At 32.6% G+C, this 23,031-nt stretch overlaps 2 protein-coding genes across 11 annotated transcripts in view; one reads left to right on the top strand and one right to left on the bottom strand.

Moving 5' to 3' along the window:
- Positions 1-737: 737 nt before the first annotated feature.
- On the bottom strand, positions 738-2,944 carry LOC116345161 (ecdysteroid-regulated 16 kDa protein-like). 3 transcript variants are annotated; one of them, XM_031774303.1, is made up of 4 exons: positions 2,704-2,944; positions 2,348-2,490; positions 1,516-1,629; positions 738-1,218 (listed from the first exon to the last, which is right to left on the bottom strand). In XM_031774303.1, the coding sequence occupies exons 2-4, from the start codon at positions 2,433-2,435 to the stop codon at positions 929-931; spliced, it is 492 nt and encodes a 163-aa protein (XP_031630163.1). In that variant the 5' UTR covers positions 2,436-2,490; positions 2,704-2,944; the 3' UTR covers positions 738-928. The 3 variants fall into 3 exon arrangements, with proteins under 3 accessions (XP_031630163.1, XP_031630162.1, XP_031630164.1); XM_031774302.1 differs by having other exon boundaries at positions 2,793-2,943; XM_031774304.1 differs by lacking the exon at positions 2,704-2,944 and adding an exon at positions 2,650-2,671.
- Positions 2,945-4,972: 2,028 nt separating this feature from the next.
- LOC116345415 (sodium/potassium-transporting ATPase subunit alpha) overlaps positions 4,973-23,031 on the top strand; it is a 36,411-nt gene continuing 18,352 nt past the window's right edge. For 4 of the 8 annotated variants that reach the window (XM_031774734.1, XM_031774738.1, XM_031774735.1 and 1 more), the window contains exons 1-4: positions 16,626-16,658; positions 20,444-20,524; positions 22,492-22,626; positions 22,715-22,981. In XM_031774734.1, the coding sequence (XP_031630594.1) occupies positions 16,641-16,658; positions 20,444-20,524; positions 22,492-22,626; positions 22,715-22,981 (501 nt within the window). In that variant the 5' untranslated portion in view covers positions 16,626-16,640. Of the gene's footprint in view, positions 5,127-14,932; positions 15,481-16,331; positions 16,659-18,281; positions 18,513-20,443; positions 20,525-22,491; positions 22,627-22,714; positions 22,982-23,031 lie in introns of those variants that run through there. The other 4 variants (XM_031774742.1, XM_031774737.1, XM_031774741.1 and 1 more) reach the window with 4 other exon arrangements.

Raw genomic sequence — 23,031 nt, 5'->3', positions numbered from 1 at the left:
TTCGAGGATTTTCGTGCACGTTATGTTCAAATTTTTGCACTACAACTGAAGCTGTTGCTTCAATTGGTCGACCTGTATGAGGATCATCTTACAATGATTCTCTACCCCACTTGAAATGTTTTGCCCATAGTTTTACTGTGGCAAACGATGGGGCAAGGACCCCATAAACAGCACGCAAGCGATCATTGATATCCTTTGGTGTCACACCTTCTTTTGTGAGAAACTTAATCACCGCACGATATTCGATTTTATCCATTTTTTCAAAAATATCGAGGTTACTTGGTATGCAATGCTGTTGAAAACAAACAACGACAGATATCAACTCAATTTTTTTCTACAATACTATTGACAGTTCGTACTTCAATTACAGCACAAGAACAATTTGTATCTAGTGCCGTCTATATGTCAGGCTTAAAATTTTTTCCTCCCCCTGTATGTAATTTCAAACACATTGAAACAAAACTGAGTATCGTTAATTTATAAAATCCAACAACATGATTGCAATCATTATAATTAGCAATTAAGTAGTTTTGTAGTTAATCATTGAATGTTCAAGAAACACCGCTGCAAAAATAGAAACAGACAGACGAAACTTTCTTGGTATAGGTTTCATACAACTATTCAGATTTGTAATGTATGATTCTGTTCCAAAAATGTAAATAAAACTTATTCGTCAAGATTAGAGCACGGAATTGATCCATTACTTTGGGATTTATTTAATAAATAAAAAACTTCAATGACATTTATGGAACTATAGGTATTTATATTCTTGGTGAAGTAAAAATAACGATTATTTCAATAATCGACCCATGTGTTTATTACTTTTATTTTCAGAATTCAATTCGGGACAGCAAAAATGCTACTGTGAAAAATGAACAAAACCACGACGTACAAATGATGCTTAAATAAAATAATACAAAGGTCACACTTAAGTGGTAATTTTGGCCGGTATTTCAAAGCATACTAAGTCTTTGTTGTCACTCTCAGTTAGCGCCCAATGTACGTCTAAAGCAGCTATTGTTGGATAAACGGGCAACACATCGAATGCATTTTTGTACACGTATTTTTGTCCGGCCTTCAATGGGCATTGAGTTTTTGTAACACCATCTTCTTCATATAAATTATTACATGCACTTGTTCCGTCAACACCAATAAATGGCAATGGAACACCCAAAATAACTGCGCTCACGCTAGTCCTTAGTTTTTTCACATCGTGATCTGAAATAGAGAAAACCATTTTTGCAATTTTAAATGGCTGAAAGAGATAAATTTCGCCGGTCACGAAAATTACACACAAAAAAAAATAACACCGTAGTGTCTAAATTCCAGATTTATACAATACTGCATCAAAAAAAAATTCCATCTAAAACGAATGTTTCAACGAACGCAATTTAGATGAAATATAAAATTTCTAGATGCAGTACTGTAGAAGTATGATATTTAGGCTCTAAAGTGTGCATAAATGTATATTGTTTTCTTTGTATGTATATGTATATAAAATGAGTGTCAACATACCTGGTTGTATGTTCATTTGAATCGAAACTTTTGTATTTTTTCGCAGTCGACAGCGTCCTTTTTTACAATTTGAAATGGTCACATCGACGTCACTTAATTGTTTATAGTTATTACCTGTGCAAAGAAAACATAATTTTTTTCTTCTTTAAATGAATGCAAATTCAACAAATCTTCTTTGAAGATAAAAAAAGACGTTTGCACAACAAAGTGAAGGAAGTAAGTATAATTGCAAATGTAGCATTAACAACTTAGTTGTTAGTTAAGCATAATTCAGTTCAAGTACTTGCTGAACTCGTTCCGAGCTCTTCCTGGTATTAGTTATAATACACAGATACTTTATCATAGAAAAAAACGACAGAACTACGCATTAACATTCGACATAAACGCTGATGTGCTTCAACACCTCTTTCTCTCTCATTCGGGCGACGAAAAAAAATTCATTATTTTAATTGCGTAACATATTTTTAGCTAATTTCGTTTGAGAGGGGAATATTGTGATTGATTTGAAGCCATTCGTGACTGTAATGAGCGTTTACTAATGAAGAGATGTTACGTTAAGAACGAAAGACGCGAAAAAAGCAAGTTTTCTCGCTTTGTAAATCTTTCTTCGCGCAAAGATTCATTTTGTTATTGTATTTTATTTTAATTTTAGTTACATTGTTTGAAAACCACTCACAAATCTATTCAAGACTTTTTCACCTTTTCTGTTCAATTTTCTAACTCATTTGCCGCTTACTTACTTTTAACTTCTTATCGTGTGAATTTTTTCGTTGGAAATTTTGATTTTGATTTTGTTAAAAGTACAATATATTTTATAATTCGTGTTGTTTACCTTGACACTTTCTTACAACGGTCGCTTCGGTGCTCAATATGATCACAAAAAATGAAATCAACACTGCAGTTATAAATTGAACATTCATGTTGCTATCTTTTTTTCACCTGTGTTCCGGTTTTCCTTATGTTGACCAACTATGACTGAAATAACACACAATACGATTTGAATTTATTTAATGATCTTTGCACAAAATGTTTGCAATATAATTGAAATTTTTTGCGAAAATGATCACGTTTGTATGAACAAGAATTTAAAATTTGCATTGGCGATTGAAAGGTTTGACATTGAAAAGGTCCTACTAAGCAAAACATATCAATTTTTGTCAGCACATGTCATTCTTATAAGACTCTCACTTTTTTTCGGTCCACAAATTTCAACTCGAAGACAATTTTCGCACTGGCTCACTGTCAAGCGATAAAATGTATTTATATCCAAAAACTACCTTGTTAAAAGCCCAAAAAAGAATGGTATCACAATTTGTATTCGCAACAGCTATTGAACAACAGCAAAAGCCTGATTAACATAAATTAGTCGAGCGATGTTAAACAGATGTTAACGCTTTAAATGATTTGCACTGAGTGAAGTAAAACAAATGATTTTTTTTATATTAAAGCAGAATCTTTGACCGGACCGCAGAAACCACATTGCCTATGTGTATGTGTTGTATAGTTTTTCATATTTTTTTACAACTGTTTTTGTTTGCAATCAAACTCAACGCACGGAACCGAACCGAAAACCTAAGCATAACATGCTTTTTTCTCATACACAGATCATGTCATGTCGTTGTAGTATAACTGGTTTCTTTTTTTATTTGTTGTTATTAACACATCATTTAAAAAAAAGGTGAGCAATACGAAAATACCGCTTTGTATATTGCGCGATATTAAAGACGCAGTACTGTCTGCTTTGATTTACAGTGAGAATTAACACAAACCGACGTTAAATTATGGAAGAAAGATCAATAAATTCTTGAGATGAATACGATTTTGATTTGATTAGAAATATGGAAAGTGTTGTTATGAAACGATTTGATCACAATTTTATTTGAATTTCGATCACAAATCAAGATGATTTCTGTCCTGATGTAAATTTAACAAATGCGTGTGTAAAATGAGGCCATTGGCATAATCATGATTATTATCAATTAAAAATTTCACAATAGAGTCGTTCAACTTGAGAAATTTATTGAAGAGTGAAAAGCCAGAACATTTTCAACACGCCATTGTTCGAGACATGTGATTTGAATATATTTGAAAATATCACATAAATCGCCATCGTTTTGAGATTAAAACAATTGGGCAATTATTTGCTTTTTTTCAATTCCAACTTGTTGAATTTCGCTCAAATTTTAATAAATGAGGCAAATTAACGAGGTTGAGTAAGTATTGCATAAGAACCGACTTTACTAACTATTTTGAATAGCATTTCTACGGTTGATAATTATCGTTATAATTCTTTGGTTATTTATAATTAACAAATTTGGTTTGCTCTATTTGAAATGCTTTGCTCTTCTTTCTTATCAGAATCTTCGGCCACTTTGATTCACTTTTAAATCGTAAAACAAAACAAAAGCAAAAAATAGTTAATTTTTGTGCAAACATAAGCCAAATTCTCATTCAATCAATGTTAACAGATTTTGAATTTTTCACGATAATTAACATCCAAATCAAAATAATAAATCGTTTAATTGATTGAGCGGGCGTCAATCAAGTTCGTTAAGTATATTTAATTCGGTTTATTGTTTGAAATCAAATGGAATGGTAGATGATAGTAATATCAAATGTGTAATTCATGCTGAAGCCGGTTTGAACTGAAACTTGAAAAAAAAAAATGAAATGAACAATGAATTTAAAACATAATCGTCAAGAATTTAAAATCATCACGAAAGTAAAATAATTATTTCTATGAAAAAAAATTACTTCCATTCTTCCTTTCTATTAATGCTATGTAGAAATGGCATGCTTGAGCCGAAAATGTTTCAAAATTGAAAAAACAACGACTTTATTAATGCTGAAATTGGAAACCACAATCATTTATTGTGCTAATTATTTTCATTTCTTATGGGAGTTAAATCCATTTTTTGCTGAATAGTTCATTTTTGTGGCAAATAAATATTTGCTGATTTCGCTGCATTATGGCTGTGTCGTTCGAATCGATTTTAAAACTAGAAAAAAAAATCAAATAAGAAAAGCACATAAATGTACATAAGCGCCATCTACTTGCCAATTCGACAACCCAAATGAAATGTTCAAACAAGAAAAAGCCACCGCTTTCAATTTTTTCTTATTTACAAACAAATTTCTGTTCAAATAAATTACAATAAAAATCAATACTATCTTTTCAAAGTTTCTATAAAATACGAACTCATTTATGCAATTGTAAAATAGAAATATTGAAGTAATCGAATTGTGTAAGTGTTTGATTGTAAAAAACTAACGAATAAAAAGTGTTTAATCCGGCATCAGGTGCACCATTCAAATTGTATGTGTGTATATATAGTAGAGTAAACGACCTAAGGTCGCGTTCCCAATCGTAAAGTGACCAGTCAAATGTGTGAGTGTGTACTTGTGTATGCGCGCGGTTGACAGATCGATATTCAGAATTTTGACTTTACCATATTACATTAGAGTTAGAGAGACACACACACAATATAAAATCATCGGGAAAGAAAATAGTAAGAACACACAACAAAATACAAACTTTTTGGCTCACTCTCATTTACATTTGGGCATTTATTTGGGAATTGTGTATATAGAATATGGCGATTCAATCGGAGGTGAGTAGTTTTTATTACATAAAAAAAATCAAAAATTAATAACAAAAAGAATTCTTTATTCTTTTAATCAAACGATATTTGTTATAATTTGAGTTTTTGATACAAAATAAAATTAGAAGAAAAAAAGGTGGCTCAATCAAATGGTTCAAACAATTGCTAACACAGTTTTTTTTTTCGTTCATTCGTCGCATATATGGTTTAAATAAGTGGTTTTTTCATATATATATACATATATGTTTTATAAATAAAATTACACCAAAAAAAAATATTTTATTTGACGCAATTAAATGCATAAATACAGTACAGTGTGTATTAAGTGTATTCGCGTTTACATCTTTACCTATACAATACAAATGTACACCGACGACTTAAAGGCATGGAGTTTAGTGTCACGCCCAAGAAATGAATATATTACGAATATCAAACGCATTACTGTCAAATGATGATGAATTTAATTGGTCTGTGATTTTAACGATGATTGATGTTTTTTCCTTAAATAATTGAGTTCATCGATAAGTGAAGAATGCAGCTAAAAAATTAAATAAACGAAAAAATTTCATTGAATGAATCTAATTCAAATGATCGCGACGGTTGTTCAAAATGCATATGTCTATATGTGATGCGGTGTTTGTGTGTATGCGTATTGCACACCAATATTATCGAATCAAAAATGAAAACATGTTGTTGATATGAATAGTGTCCATGCACATACGTCGTTATTATGACTGTTCCACCTGAAAATGGTTAGGATACATTGTGCACCTGAATATGTTTCTTCGATCGAAAATGGATGTACATAGTGTGTGTGTGTGTATGTGTGTGTGCGCGCGCTCTTATGAAATCGCAATTATAATCATTGAGAATATACGCGAATTTTCGATCCAATTTAAACGGAATATATTTTTGAGAAAAGAGAAGAAAAAAAACAAACATTGAAAAAGCGAGAAGGATAGAGGAAGAGAATGAAAGAGAGAGAGAGAAAGCGATTTTTATAAGCTCATTACGGCTAGTTGCCTCGGATACGATTTGGCCGCATCGTTTTCATTTTTAATTTGCACAAATGCTCTAATTTTTTTTTTCAACTAAATAAAATAAATAATGCCATAAGTGAGTTTGACATGAATAATTCTGCACATTTACATATAAACGATAAATACATGTGCGGCACATCGAATACGGATAAATTGTAATATACACCGTGGTGTATTCATGTCATAAACATATTGGTGAGATAAAGACTAGCTTATGTTCTCGACATAACAATAATGGTGACAATGACGACGACGATGAAGTCAAAGACGACGATGTTGATGAACAACGCGAATGGATCTCTGTTTTGTGTTGCTTAAGAGAAATGAACATAAAAATATCAATAATTTTTTTTTCTTTCGCTCTATCTCCACTCTAAGGGAGTTTCTGGTCGATATAGAAAACAGGCGTCGCTTTTATTATTAAATAAAATTACCTCTGTATTATATTTTCCATTGAGAAATCGTTCGATGTGTTCATTACGTAAAAATATAAAAACCGAAAATGAAAATGATTTCATCCAAAGGAGAGAAAAATTGACCGGACCGAGTGTGAACAACGAAGAGAACGATTGGTTTTTTTTTTTTCAATTTTCATGCCATTAATTTCAATGAAAATTAAACAAGAAATTTATTCTCATCAAAATTCAACGCATGTAGATATAAATATCGATAATATTCATTTTAGGATATTATGCAAATGGAAAACACAACGGGATTCACAGCGAAATTTTTCAACACTCAATTTTATTTATAAACAATGCAAGAAAAATGAAAATGTGATTTTGCTCTAATATGCATTGAAGCCATGTGATTCAATGAACGTAATACAATTTGGCTTTGAATCAATGAATTTCTCTCGTTCGCTCTCTCTTTCTCTTTTTCACACACTTGCTCTTGTTATTTTTCTCTTTGTCTCCCACTCTCTCAATTGCAAGTGAATTGCATTTTTTTATGATTACATAATAAAAAGCGAATATGATGCATCAGCATATAGAGTGCAATCAACATTGATTTTATTTCGATAGAATCTCAGAATCTTTTGTGAATGGCGCTATCGAATTTTCAATGCACAAATGTACATCTATATGCAAAACTATCAAAAACACACATAATTTACACACCAACCAGACCCAATCATCAAATTTTCATGTTAGCACAATCTATGTTGTAATTGTTTATCTCGAGTATCGATTCATGTGAATTCATGTGATACCGTACGCGTTTTGTTCTTATTTTAAACAAATATCTATATTTTGTTTTCTCCACTTATTTCTCCAACACATTACGTGTATTTGTCTAATGGTTGTTGCCGAAATGTCGGGCTCAATGTAGTTCACATTTCACATTAGCTGAACGCTTCGGCTTGTTTTGGTGTCTATTCTTTGACATAATTAACCTTATAAAATTGCTATTAATGGAAAATTGAAAGAAAAGAACACAATTCTTCTTTTAACATTTTATTTTTGCAGCATGCAAGTGTTTAGTACGTACTTTGTCCGATTTATTCAGGTCACGCCGACTCAGTCATTTATTTGAAAATTTAATCGGATTTGTGAGTGAGTGTGTGTATGTTTGTTGAGCATACACCAGTTGAAAAGTAGCAAATGCAGGTGAAATATGCAAAAAATATTCTTATTTTCTCTCACACATTCGCTCTTTCTTCCATTTCTTCATTTATTGTAAATAAATGAAGTCGTATGCATGTTAAAACAGAGTAAACACAATGTATGCTTCGGATATAAATGGCGGGCAAGTCATCAATTTTAAATGATGCCCTTTTCAATTCATTAATTTCGAATGAGTTCCTTTCATACGAAAAAGTGGCCATAATGTCAAATTATGTATACGTCATTCATGTTGAACGCACGAATTTGGACCGATGCGGATTCAAAGTCTTTTCAATTTGACAAGACATCTTTCTCGCTGCTCCACATCAAATACGACGAAAAAAAAGCAAGCAAACAAACAACAATAACTAGAAATCTCGTTCGCTTACTCGTTTATTCGATTGTTGAATGAATTTAAATGTGTTGCTCTTGTTGCTATTATTTCATATTTTCTAGCAAATGATCGTTTTTTTGTTGTTGTTTGGCTGCTAGTTGATGTAACCGTCAAAATGTATCTATCCATACACATGCACGCAGCAATCCGTGCTCGCAATCAAAAGCGCAATCGTCATATAGAGTGTGTACAAAAGTAAGCAAATGATCTATGATAAGATATCTCGTGATATTGCCATTAATTCAACAATAAACTTTTAAATTGATGCATCCGCATATCGGTCACAATAGAGAGAATGCGCGTTCTCGCATACATTTGATAAAAAAAACATACATTTCGATACACACCGTACTTTTTTGTGCTCTCTACATCTTCTCGGTACTTCAATACCAATTTCGGAATGTGGAATGACACATATGGTACTCTCTTTGTCCATGCCTCCTTCTCTCTCTCTCTCTCTCTCTCTCTCTCTCTCTCGTATTTGCTGACTCGGATGCATTAAATGTGCAAAACGCAAACGTGGCACGGATTATTTTTTTTGTGAGCACTGTGTAAGATGTTGGGAGGGAGAAAAGAAAAAGAAGAGAAAAATATGATTCGTTGGCCAAAAGTAAGTAGCATATTGTGCACACTCACACACATATACAAATGATGCAAACATTCAAACACATGTGCTCGGCGACATTCCAGAATACATTTTGCGATGAGCACATTTTTAGTTTGATAATAAATTAATAAATAAATCAACATAAATTGAATAATCAGCTCGTGTCATGTGTTGGGATGAGCGAGCGCGTGTGTATATGTTTTGAATGACGATGAGTATATGGTATCAATGTAACAAGACAGATTTATGTCTTGCTGCCCGACATACGGAGCGCACATGTAACAAATCATATCCAAAGTTTGCATAGATCACGGAAGCCAACCGAAATGAATCAGATCGGGTCGTTTCTTCTTCGTTTTCTTATTTCATTTCGTTTGTGTTAAAATTGACAGCGCAAATCGACATTAGCTACTACCTGATTATATCAATTCACATGTTATACTTGCCATTCTTTTGCTATTGACACTGGTGTGTGCACGGCCAATACATCACAAATCGATCATCTCCCATAATCATTTAATGTTGAATTTCCCCATCGAATTAGCACTGAAACTCAAACGTAACTAACTATTTACAGTTTCGGTGATAAATTTTTATCATGCAAACGACACTTATGACATAACAATGTTAATTCGTGTTATAGCACTTGAGTGTCAAAGCGACACACTGAATTGAAAGGTACAAGTGTACTTGAAATTAATTATATTTTTTTTTACATTGGTACAATTTGTAAACCGATCCGAACTTAAATCAATCGATGAAGATTTGGATATTAACATAATGACCATACTTGAAATCACTGTAGCCACGAACGAAATGATGATGCGTTGAAATGTATAATTTTGATTGATTTTCGTATCAGATGAATTTCTTATCAGATTTTGCATATGAAGATGGAATTGAATACAATTTCAATTTGTAGAACATACCATCTAATTAACAATATTATTTCAATCGAAAAAAAGAGTAAATTAAAATGATAAAGTAACAAATATCATTCATAGATCGAAGTTTTCCCTTTGAGTTTCGTTCATTTTCTTGTCATACAAAAGATAGAAAGAGAGAGCGAGAGCGAACGTAACACAATGATTCAAAGTCGTAAAATATAATACGCATATTGTTTGTAATAAGCTTCTATTTGCTTAATAAATTGAAGACTTCCCGATCTCATATTATAATTTGACGATTTTTTTTTTTCGTTGTTTTCTCTTCTACACTAACTAAGTGAACGATTTCTGAACTTTTCGTCTCTGTTTATATCCACCTCATGCCATTTTTACTGTGTATCATTAAATTCTAAGCCAAAAAAATTTGGTTTACATATTCATATGCCTCAAATTGCTTGGACAAAAAAGACATATCTGAGTTTGTCCTCATTTGAATGTTTTCACTTTGTGATTTTTTTTTCATAAATATGGCCATTGTTTTTCGACCAATTTGAATGTATATGTATTATGTAAACCATGTGTCTTCGCAATTCTCTTATTAAGCAAATGAATTTTTTTTTTGTTCTTTGACTGAAAACTACAAAAAAAGAAGAAGCTGATACGTTGCCCCGCCGCTCAGTGATACGCTCATGTTAAATATTTAGTGTGTGTTTTTTTATCTCATCTTCCAAACGACATTTCCGCCCTCAAAACGAAGAAGAAAAATAAAAAATTATTAAACCTTATTACTAAATGGAACAAGGCTATAGAACGTATAAATTCCGGTATTTGTTTTTGTGCACTTGGTTGTATGCTTGAATCTCTTCACTTTCTCTCTCTCTCTCTCTCTCTCTCTCTCTCTATCTCTCGTTCACACTTTCTGCCACTTTGCAAGCTTATCGAATGGAACTTCTTAAATCGCAAATTCCTGCTCTCGTTTTTTCGTTTTGTTTTTCTTGTATAGATCAAAATCTACATTTAAATTAGACAAAGCTTAGATTCATGTACACATTTTCAGCTCTTTCTCACACCAACGCACACACACACACACACCGATAACTCTCAACAATGATTATAATAATGTACACAGTACATTTATTATTTGTTGTATAAAAGAGTGAGAGAAAGAGAGAAATTTGCATGCACATTGTGTATTTATTTGCACATTGATGTTTGTGTTCCTTGCATTTGTGCTTGTTCTATAAAAATCCATTTTATAACGATAAAATGGTTGGTCGTTTTTATTTTTTTGCCCTTCAAAATGAATTTTTCGAAATTTATCTCTATACAAATAGAGTGATACTAGCCATGCCCTGCTGGTCGTTTAATTCTCGATTGCCTTGTGTTAAGGTGAGATGATTCTATCGAATTGAAATTAGAGAAACACTCACACAAACTATTTATTTATATACATATCTATTTATATAGTATTTGAATTTTACTGAAAATGAGATGATGGAATTGATTGAGGAAAAAAATAAATAAATGGCAATCTACAAGACTGATACGAAATAATAATAATTATTGTCCTTGCTTTTCTATATTTTTACCCTTCATAGCCGGAGAAGCAGCATTATATTGTTTGATGTAGCATATAACGATTTATGTATGATTTGATTGTTCCGTATCATACATCAAAATTGTTCTGTTAAATGTCTAAGTTCAACGGGCACGTCACGAACTGAAATTCTAAGCACACACAAAAAACAAAAGCCTAGGGGCTTTTATCTTCAAATGTATACGATTTATACTCTAAATAGTGAACTATATTGCAAAATCATCTGTAATACGCGCAAATAAATGTGCATAACTGCATATATTTGGTGTATATTTCGTGTATATTTCGTATATATTTCGTCTATGGCATGTTTTTTTGTTCTCTTTTGTGCGGATCTTCTTCGATTCTGTGTAGCAATACTGTGTGTGTGTGTACACTGAAGTTTGAAATACATCTTATTCACTGGTATAGGCGAGAAATTTTAATCGTATATATGATGAATAGGACGTGAATATTGTGTATAAATTTGTATGAACGAATGATGAAAGCCCCTAGACAAAAGCCCTCAATCACATGCAAACAGAGAAGACAGTAGAGTTCTTTTTTTTGGTGTGCATTGTATTTCAACTATATTTATATTTGAAAATCTATCTCCATTTGCCCCGCAATAAAAATGAATATTCGGTTTAATGCAGCCCACCCCATTCAGTGAATCGTAGTTTTTATTGGTAATACAAACTAAAACAGGTTCTCAAACGAATTTCTCACACTCACGATCGCTTCTTTCTCTATATAGTTGTTGTTGTTTTTTTTTGTCAATGGCAGTAAATATGGCGCCGGTTAATAGTGTTCTATTTGCATGACGTCACTTCGTACAATGCACAACTCATCAATATTCCATTTTAGTAGATCCGATCCACGAAGCGAAGCGTTCTATCGCGCTCGACTTTGCATGCTCGTTCCGCCAAATCGACCGACAAAATGCAGAGATGAACATAAAAACCACCACCACTAAGACATCGAAAGACTGTGTGTACTTGAACAACAAGGGGTACTATTCGGTGTTTGTATGTGTTTGTTTTGCATTAGTTGCAGTTCAGGACATAGCCTAAATATGATTTGTATCAAAATAAAATCGATAAAATAGACACATTTCTGCTCTTTGCCTTCCTTCTTTCATATCTTTCCGTTTATTTCCACACACCAGACTAAAAAAACTATATATATCCATGAAGCGTCGAACTTTGGTGCGTGTGCGATTTTAATTTCATTTTGCATTGTGTATACAGTTGATTTTAGTAGCACAAATGGTTTTGTTTGTTTGTGATTCATAATATTTTTGAATCGTTCGTTGTTCCTTTTGAATTAACACTCAGACAAGCATATGTGGTGGGGACACATTCAATATTACTACTTTGAACTGGTTGTAAGCGAAATGGTACAAAATTTATGTAATTGCAGGCGAAGAGAATGGCACAGTTGCCATGCTGGATTACTTAACGGCATCCTCATTAGACGTTAAATTTCATTGTATCCATCTCACGCTCTCTTTTAAAAAGCACACACATATACATATATTTATGTACAAAAGATTCGTGATGTGCGCTTAATTTTCGTTTCACGGAATTTCCGAATGAGGAAATTGCTAGAATTTGGACACATTTCGAAATTCGGTCCGAGATGATAAAGTTCAAGCGCACGCATGGTAACGATGAATCGGCTGTTGTTTTCATTTCAGTCTGAATTAAAATTAACTAAATCAAGCACACGAACATTTTTTGTTGTTGTTGTTGAAATGCGGATAGTTGCATTTGACATCGATACCCAAATTGGGATATCTTTAAGTGCATATGTTTTGGTCGGTTGACACATTACAACAGACACAGTTATATTTTCGACACTTTCATCGTGTACACACACATACCATTGGGAATTGATTCAGGAGTCGAATCATCAAATGAAATGTATCCCATTGGGATGGTCTTTAACGTTGGAAATTTACCTATATATATTTTTTTTGTCGTTGTTTGTTAGTTGCAAACGCTTAGCTTTGGTTTACTTCTACAAGCTTTTGGGCCAAAGCGATTAACAAGAGAGAAATAAATAGAACGACAAGTCATCATTAGGATAAACCAAATCCAAATTTCGCTGACACACTACAAAAATGTTCAAATTCTCTCTCGCTCTTCCTTCTTTTCATTAAACAACATTGTTGCTGAAAACGTCAAAATATTCAACGAGCGTTATTTTATTCCTTTTTTCTCTTCTCCATGTTTGCTGCTGCTGCTGTGGTTGCTTCTTCTTCTTCTTCGTTTGTTATATCGATTTTTCTTCGTGCTACATTACAGTGTGTTTATGTGTGTTGAGACTAAGTTCCGCTTCTGTTTCTCCTGTGCCATTTTTTCGAGTTTGCTTGACTCAATTTCATTTTTATTTCTTAACAGTATCATGCATTGTGCCGTGCGCCACCCTCTTCCACAACCATATTTTCGCACATATATGTAATGGTTAAGACGTCGGACGTTATGTCTTTTACCAAAAAAAAGACTACCTCTTGCGCGAATCGGGCACATTTTTTTTCTTCTATTGTATGAATGTTGCAAGAAATAACGTAATGAAATTTCACAATAGCGTCAATTACATGTAGTTTCTTTTCTTCCTTTCATTCGTTTGCATTTCGATCGTCATCATATGGAAGCGATTCTCTTCTCTCTTTTTTTTGAAAATTCACTTGTAAAGGAGCTGCTATTTGCCAAGCTTGCGAAAAGGGAGTGTATGTGTTGCGGTGTGTATGTAAAACACAAAGATACCAAACCAGCAAAGCGCGTAAGAGAGTGTGAGAGAGTTTTGAAAATTGTGTTGAAGCGAAAAACAGCGAGAAAAGGCAATATCGTCAGCAGCCAACATTACCACACTCGATATCGAATATTTCCTTCGTGTTTCGCCAAGTTATTCTATGTATGTTTCTTTTCCTTTGGGCTTTTCTCTGTGTCTTCCATATTACAATACACATTCTCTATCTCTGTCTTTTTCATTTTGAAATGGAGTCCGATAGACGCCAATGTATACACTCCACACACAATATGACGCAGTATGACGTCATTTAGGCGCTGAGTTTGCTCATTTGCACAACTGAAAATCAAAACTTTGTACTGTGTGCTGAACTGTGGAAATGATGTTTTTTTTATTATTTGTTCATCTTCCTCTCTGAGTTTTTCAACCACTGAACAACTACATCAATCTCCCTGCTTGTGTATGTGAAAGAGCGAAAGAGCGAAAGAGAATGTATAATTATAGAAAATTTTGCATTTCATGGTGTGAGAGTAAGACAATCTTATAATCCATACATACATGAAGAAAAAAAAATGTCATCAATTCTCTGGCAAAGTCTCATCTATGTTCGAATTTTCATTTAACTGCTCCCCACCAATTTTCTTCGTTTCACGAACAAAATTATAAATGTGTGCGAATGATTTTTCTCCTTGCTTTTCCGACAACGAAAAATGCCAATACACAAACGCGACTGCTCCGTACCGCTCGACAAACCGAGCTATGTGTATGCACAGAAATGTGTGTATGGCATACATATATTCTCTCATCACATCTCTTCTATATGAAATGTGTTTGTGTGCGTATTTGTATTGGGAAAAATAGCTGAGCGAGTTTCAGAGAGTGAGAGAGAGCAAGAGAGTGAGAATGAGCGAAATGATTTTCGGCGAGATATGCATGAATATACAGCGCGAGCTTGAATTCAGTTGAGCGACATACCCGTAACGATAAGGTCGCGAAATACATTTTATGTGCACACGATATATTTCTGTTCGGTCCATCTCTCATCATCAATGATATCAAGTATATACGTATATTGGAGTTTATTTTATGTTGTAAGCTGATGAAAACAGTTTTTTTTCTACAACACCAACAGTACAATCCGAAGAGTAAAATATTCGCGCATGGATACAGCGTGAAAAAGTGTCATTAGATTTTTGGGGTATAATTTACAGAGACGAGGGGATTGAAAACAAGTGACAATTTTGTTGAGAAGTAAGAAAAGAAAGGGAAAAAATTAAAAAAAAAAAACAAGTAACAACAAAATTTATTGAAAATTGAAATTATTGATATATCCACGAAATTCAAATCAAATATAGTATCAGACGACGGAAAAGAGAGAGAAAGAGATAGAGAGAGAGGGAGAAAGAAGCGAAACAACTTGAAAATAGTTTTAATAAAAACCGACTCATCAGCGAACGCGATATAGAAAACTTTTCACAAAAGTAACAAATCGACCAGTGTAAGTTGGATATATACATATATACTCTGCTATTTTTTTTATTGAGTTCAATTGCTGTTTATTTATTTATCATTGCGAGTGATACATATGAGAATAGTAGTTTTCATGAAACTCTTGAATGTCAGTGTGTGTATGTGTGTGTGCTTAAAATCATTTTCGCTTAAACAACAAAAACAATACTCACACATTTAAAATAAATAAATCTACCCAAATCTCATCCAGATTAGAAAATAAAATAAAATACACCAAGCAATTAAATTTGTTTTGTGCTCGTCTTGTACGTTATGCATTTTAGAAACATTTTTATTTTCATCCTCTTCATAACCAAATCTCTGTTTCTCTGTACAAAAAGCTTTGTCTCATTTTTTTTTTATTGTTGTTGTTGCTGTTGTTTCCACAATCAAATCGCATATAGATCGTTATATAATCCAAAATGTATTGCTGCAGAATGCACATTTTGAAAGCAACAAAATACACACAGAAAAGATACATTCTACGTTGACATACCGATTTTCAATGTTGTGCAATTACGGTTTATATTGTGTCACAAAGAAAACATGATAGAAAGATGAGCAACGATAGAGAAAAAAAAAACATAATTTCACGTCCCGAAAGTGAAACACTTTGGATTTTTCATCTATAACAATTTGATTCATTTGGACTTTACGTATTACGTAAAGATTTAAGGAATAAGTCATTGACGATAGGAAAAAAGATAGAGAGGGAGAGAAAGAAATAAAAAGTACAAGAACGTAAGAGCCAGTCCGCGTTTGCACATTAGCAATTTCAATTCAACCATACAATGACATTAATAATAATCGGAGTTCGTTATCAATGTTAACTTTTTCAAGTAAATTGAGGAAGCTCGAGCAATTTATCTTCAGCCATCGCCAAATAGAGTATTACATACATACCGCACGCTCACACATATACCATCGCATACACGTATACCAATTTTCGGTGAATGTCAATTCCAATACCATAAAAAGAGGCAAACGAATGTGGCGCGTGCGAAAGAGAGACACAGGTTGTTAAAGTGAGAAAAAAATAAACTCCATCGAAACGTTCAAAGCCGCCATCCCTCTCTACAACCCCCCTCACATTGAATAATCGAAACGTTACGCAATCAAATATAGAACAATTTTTCTTTTGTAATCGAAATGCTAAAAAGCGAAGAGGTAAGTGGAAAATTAAGATGCTTATTATTGAGCACAACATTTTTCGAACACTTACACACAAATTACAGCACATTGAAAGTGAAATTAAATGCATTTGTTTCAAAATTTGCCAACGAAAAAAAAATGTGAATTGTTATAAAATTTTGAAAAATTCTTCATCAACAACTTCGTCGTCGTCGTCGTCGCTGTCATCGTTCCATGTTAGAAAATTGTCTTACCGTTTGTGAATTGAGCAAGTCACAAAAAGACCGTACGGAATACGGATCCACTTTGATAGCAAGCGTTAAAATTCCGAAAGCGATATACACAAATCTTTGCTATGGACGGCGAATTGTTTTACAATGACGAGAACCAACTACATATCATTGAGAATGTGAGAGAATATTGCCGATATACATGAACATTCACACAGAAACTGTACAGAAAAGAGGGAAGGATAGAGTGGAAATGAGCGAGCGGTACATTTGGTACAATTTCTCCTGAAAATTTTCTACAAGGTAAATCAGTATCGATTTTTTCGGCATTCTGGCATATTGTTCATGCCCCGCTTGCACCATCGTTGTTGAGTACGATTGCCATACTCGAGTCTATACGTCAAAAGTAAAAAAAACGCACACACCATTCGCCACAACCACACATACTCTCATATTTTGTGGAAATCCAAAGGAAAACCGTGCATTCTCTCTCTTTTTCTCTCATTTCCATTCCCTGAACGAAATTGCCTTTTTTCCTTCTTTTATCTGGCCGCAACGAACCAAACTGAACGTTTCATTTCGCGTGAAAATTACACCAGGCAATTCACGAAAGTAGAAATAAAAATCGAAAAACTTTTCTACACATGGAACAAGAATGCAACGAAAATGAATATTGTTCTAGGTCTTTTAATTTAATGTGTGTGTGTATCTGTTTTTTTTCACTTCATTTTCGTTCGTTTTCATGTCGGCAGCATTGGCAAATAGTTGAGCTTTGGCGACAATTTGATTGAATTTACACCACGACCTTGCGAGTTTATGGCTCATTGAACGTTTTAACACTATAGCAGGAAGCAGTTATTTATAGTATTTATATTAGTGTGTGTACTTCACATATATTTTTTTCTTCACTCTGTTCAAAACAGATTTTCGTCCATTGTCCGTGTGTACACCATTTGTTCCAGTTATACAATCAAAATTCGATCAATCGAAAGTATAAACAATGGCATATACTCAATAGAGCTTTTCGATTGTATAATCGAAATCGACAATGTTCTTTTATGTTTAATGTTTGAACCAAAAAAAAAACAAACTTCAGCTCACACAACGGTTTTATCGCTCTGTTTTCAAGAGCAAATCGTTGAGCTGTTGTTTCTTTCCGATTGATCTGATTTTATGCTAATTTATTGCAGTATAAAAATGAAAACAGAACAAAAATCGCTTTTTTAAACCATATTTATACATCCGAATACGAAAAGAAACTGGGATAGCAAATGAAAAAAAAAATTACTAAATTTTATACGAAAAAAAAAGTTTCAGACACATTCTATGTTTACTACTATATCTAATGGGAGAAATTTTCTCTGATTTCTTTGCTTTTTCATCGACAAATCGAAATGGCATCGAATGAAAAAAAAATACCACATTTTAGACCATTTTATAGACAGAGAAAAAGAACGGATAGTCTCCATCGACAAAGATACTTCTGTGAGACAAATAGAAAGAGCGAGAGAGAGAGAAAGAAAAAGAAAAACAAAGTGTAGGAAAAACAATACGTTGAGCATTGGAATAAATATAAAGAAAAAGTCATACAGTGTGTTCACAGTGAACGAACTACAATCAATCAAAAACTTTTGAACACGTGGAATTCAATTTCCGACACGTAAGAATTTCATTTATTATGTAATTGATTGGTGATTAGACACATCTAAACAACAAATACGGCCATTTACCACCATTCGATTAATATTTATATTATATTATTGCCAATGTATGCGTCTCTAGTTATTCGTGAAAAAGTGTATTCGTTGTTTTTTTATTAAATTCATTTTAATACAGATTGCATTTCGAATAAAATGTGCATCCGTTTTTCCGCTTGAAATGGCTTTGTGTTGTCTTTAAAAAAAAAAGAATTCGTTTTTGTGAAGATATAAAAAACAGCATTTTTGTTCCGTTGTATTGTCTTTTTGCTCTTGTTAAATTGTTAGAATAGAATAGAAACCAAGTTCTCTGTTTCAGTTATGTAACATTATAGCACAAAATACACTTTGTTAATGTTTCATGTTCCACCTTGAAATCCTTGAAAGGGAACAAAATACATAAAACATTATTTTCAAACGAATCTCATCGATTTCATGTCATCTTTTTTTTATTAAAATTTTTTACATTTTACTTTTTCATTTCAATTCCATAAACTTTTTTTTCTCATTCGGTTAATGGTCAAAAAAGGGTGCCCACGACGAGAGAAAAATCAATAAAATCCAGTTATTTATGTAAAAAATCTACTGACACCAAAAATTTCACGAAGTAAATGACCAAATATGAGCGCATTTTATTTAAATAACTTCTTTTTTGCAAAAATGCATGCAATCTTTGTTGTTGTTTTATTTTCCATTGCTCGCCAATATACCCTACCCTTTCTCACAACAGTGTCTATGTATTTATCATTTATTTTTTATTTCTCCCTCACTCTCTTTGTGTGTTCGATTTTGGAGAAAACAAGAGAGTTCCCATATGAGAAAAATATCCGGACCAAAAAGTTTTTGTCGGCAATAGAACCCTTACTGAACTACTGAATGTGTTCTGCGCATGCTCTGCGTTTTATTGAAAATGTATGTTGTATGCGTCAACATTGTTTTTACCCATATTTTCTTCAAACAAAAAGCAATAGAAAAAAACATATTTTTTTCACAGCTAGGAAAATCCCATTAACTATGATGTGAGATGTAATTTGTTATATCTATAAATTTTTTAGTGTGAATTTACTAAAAACAGATAAATTGTGTTTTTGAAAATTGTGTCAATGTCTACATGATTTTCGCTTCAGCTACTAATTTTTCACAAGTTGTATTTTTTTCGCTTCTCCTGTCAAGAGGAAAAGTGATATTCAAAACGATATGATATGCGCACGATACACACTTGTATTACATAAAATATCCTAGAGCTGAGTGAGCCGAACTGACTGTTTGAGATGAATACGTTTCGTATTCAGTATGACAGAGCTTTCCATGCGTTGCCCTTCTTATCGATCGCTTTCACATAATTCCAACAGTAAATCATAGATTTCATACGAGAATCATTATTTCGCTCTCATTTGATTATGCTATCCGTCGACAAAATGGGAAATAACAAAAAAAATATGCAACTTTTTGCTGTATCGAAATTTGTTTGATATTTCAATCTCGCTTGCCAATTAACATATTTCGTTTTACTTAATTCCAAATTGATTGTTTGAGTTTTCACATCGAGTTATGTTTGAACTATTGAACTACTGAAAATTTTGTTTGTCCATCTAATTTTTTTAAAAATATATATTTTATATAGTAAATGAATGCATTTTGTTTTATTTTCAATCTGTTTTTTGTTCTATTGATTTTTTTTTCTTACAAATTTTTAAATCATTATGTAATAATATACTTTACTTATAATAATTTTTCGTTTATTCGCCTATTTATATGCCATTATATTGTTTGTCATCAATAAAATCATTCCCTTCCCAATCCGAAATATAAAACAAAATACAAACACATAAAAATACCATGTACACACACAAACAATAAAAACAAACAAAAAAATAAAAACAAAAACCCGTAGCACGGAAGGACGGACTCCTATCGAGTCGCAACTGTTACGACAGTGCCAGACGATAACCAAACGGCAGATGGATTCTTCAAGGTATTGCAAAAAAAAAAATGTGTTAAACATATCCACCACAATTTAATTTTTTTCTGTCCAATTGGATCTATGGAGAGATTTTTCATTGGAATTAACTTTCTAGTCAAAACTAACCAATTCACTAACACTCACCAAACATTTTAATATATATATATATACACACAATCGCTTTCTCAATCAATTTATTTTATAAGGACATTTTAAACTAAAATGATTAAACAAAAGAAACAAAATAGTAACTAATCTGTTTGTTCAACGTTTTCAATTGACCGACGTATATGAATATATGTGTGTACTTTTTGTCTCTCAACCTTACAAATTTATTTGACACTGACTTTGTTTGATATTTATATACTAATCCATTTAGAAAAACAAAAACCTTATTTTGGCTTATCTGTATATAGGTTTGCATGTTTGCTTTTAAATGTATGTTAAGACCTTTTGTGAATCATTGAAAACAATAGCTTACTCTCTTATTTTTGATAAAGGAAACACTTGAAAAAATGGGGATCTTCAATTAAGTGTTCAGTGACTTTAAATTCCAAATGATATACTATGTCTGATCTACAATTTAATGATTAATTCGATGTATTCGGTTATTTTTGCCATGATTGGAATTTAATATAACGGAACGTTTAAAAGGGAATTCAATTCAATTAAGAAACCATGGTCATTCATTTCATTGACGTCATTTCAAATAAAATGGAATATACCTGAAACATGTACGCAAAATACTCCATCCGTTTCAAATTATTATTATTATTACTGCATTCAGTTTAACACCACATCATATAGTTCATCCCATTTTGCGTTTACAAAAATAAAATCATCGTTTATTCTTCGGTTTCCTTATTCCGTTAACTGCGTGCACATTTCACGTGCACACCGAATGACATCAGTGTCGCTAACTCTGATTTCTTTTTTGTTCGTTGAAAATCAGACATTAAATATGTGAGAAAAAAAAGGAAAGGGAGTATGTGGTGCACGCGGCAAACTTAACATCAATCTCGTTTGTATAAACAAAATCATTTGAACAAAACCCATCATTGGATCATGTTACTTTTACTGCGCAGTATGTCAAGAGATTGACGATGAATAGAACCGAATCGTTCTCGTACATACATTGAGAACCCCTTTTTTCCAAAATCTACGCACCATAAAATAGGGGTTCGCATGCTTCCATTCGAACATTGATATACAATTTCGTAAGTCTTGAAATTCAAGTCATCTTGGTTGTTATTGTTGTGAAAGCAACATGGAAGATTTTTTTTTGCGCTTCGATTTACCAATTTTTCATCGCATATCCCAAGGACTTGAAATTTTGCTATTACATCATTTTGTCATTTTTCTTCGTTTTATTTCTCAATACTTGATTTACACTAGACCCCACAAATTATTTGGCATGTTACAATGGTTTTTGTGATTGCCAAGGCTGAATTAGTTCTTTAAATTAGAAATATCTCATAAGTAAACATTTACATAATTCTCGGCTGTTGTTTCATTTATTCACAACTGAATCCAAATGTTCATATTGCATATAGGCTCATGAGCACACATTTCAATAGTATTTATATTATATATGTATTGTATTGTATATTGTATTGTACAATAGTAATTATAGTACTTCGGACGCTGAGTAAGTATTTAATGTAATTTCTATATGTGTGTATGATTTTGTGAGAATGAGGTGTGTGGTTTTGCGGGATTATGTATCACTTTAACCATTTTGTGATTTTGCATTTTTTAAAAGGCGAAATTGGAACTATTTATAGATCAGTCAGTAATGATAAAAATCTTGCGTTAATTGATGCCAATGGATAAATATAAAAATGCAAAATCACATTGATTATTTAATTAACATAACAGTAATTTCAGTTTTTATTGAGATTTTTCCCAATTTCATTATATACACAACCTAATCGGATATTTTTCTTCTTCTTTTTTTAATCCGAAACGTATAACTACAGTCAAGACGTAAGATGGCTAAGCAAAAGGCAGCAAAAAAGGAGAATCTTGATGATCTTAAGCAAGAATTGGACATCGACTACCACAAGATCACGTCAGATGAACTGTATCAACGATTTCAAACACATCCCGAAAATGTAAGTTACAAGCAAACATTTGTAAATAAAAGCAATGGAAAATGTTATGCATTGAAAATAAAACTGAAATGAATTTGTGTATTGATAGGGTCTAAGTCATGCAAAGGCTAAGGAAAATTTGGAACGCGATGGACCGAATGCGTTAACACCACCGAAACAAACACCCGAATGGGTTAAATTTTGCAAAAATCTGTTTGGCGGTTTTGCATTGTTGCTATGGATTGGTGCCGTTTTATGTTTCGTTGCCTATTCTATTCAAGCCAGTACAAGCGAAGAACCATCCGACGATAATTTATATTTGGGTATTGTACTTGCAGCTGTTGTCATAGTCACCGGTATTTTCTCATACTATCAGGTAAATGATTGTGAGAGTGATGTTAAATAATTGATGTTACTGATACCATT

This window comes from Contarinia nasturtii, unplaced genomic scaffold, assembly GCF_009176525.2.
Source record: "Contarinia nasturtii isolate CC-2019 unplaced genomic scaffold, AAFC_CNas_1.1 Cnas_scaffold_1240, whole genome shotgun sequence".
Lineage (NCBI taxonomy): Eukaryota > Metazoa > Arthropoda > Insecta > Diptera > Cecidomyiidae > Contarinia > Contarinia nasturtii.
This window is presented reverse-complemented; position numbering and strand designations above follow the sequence as displayed.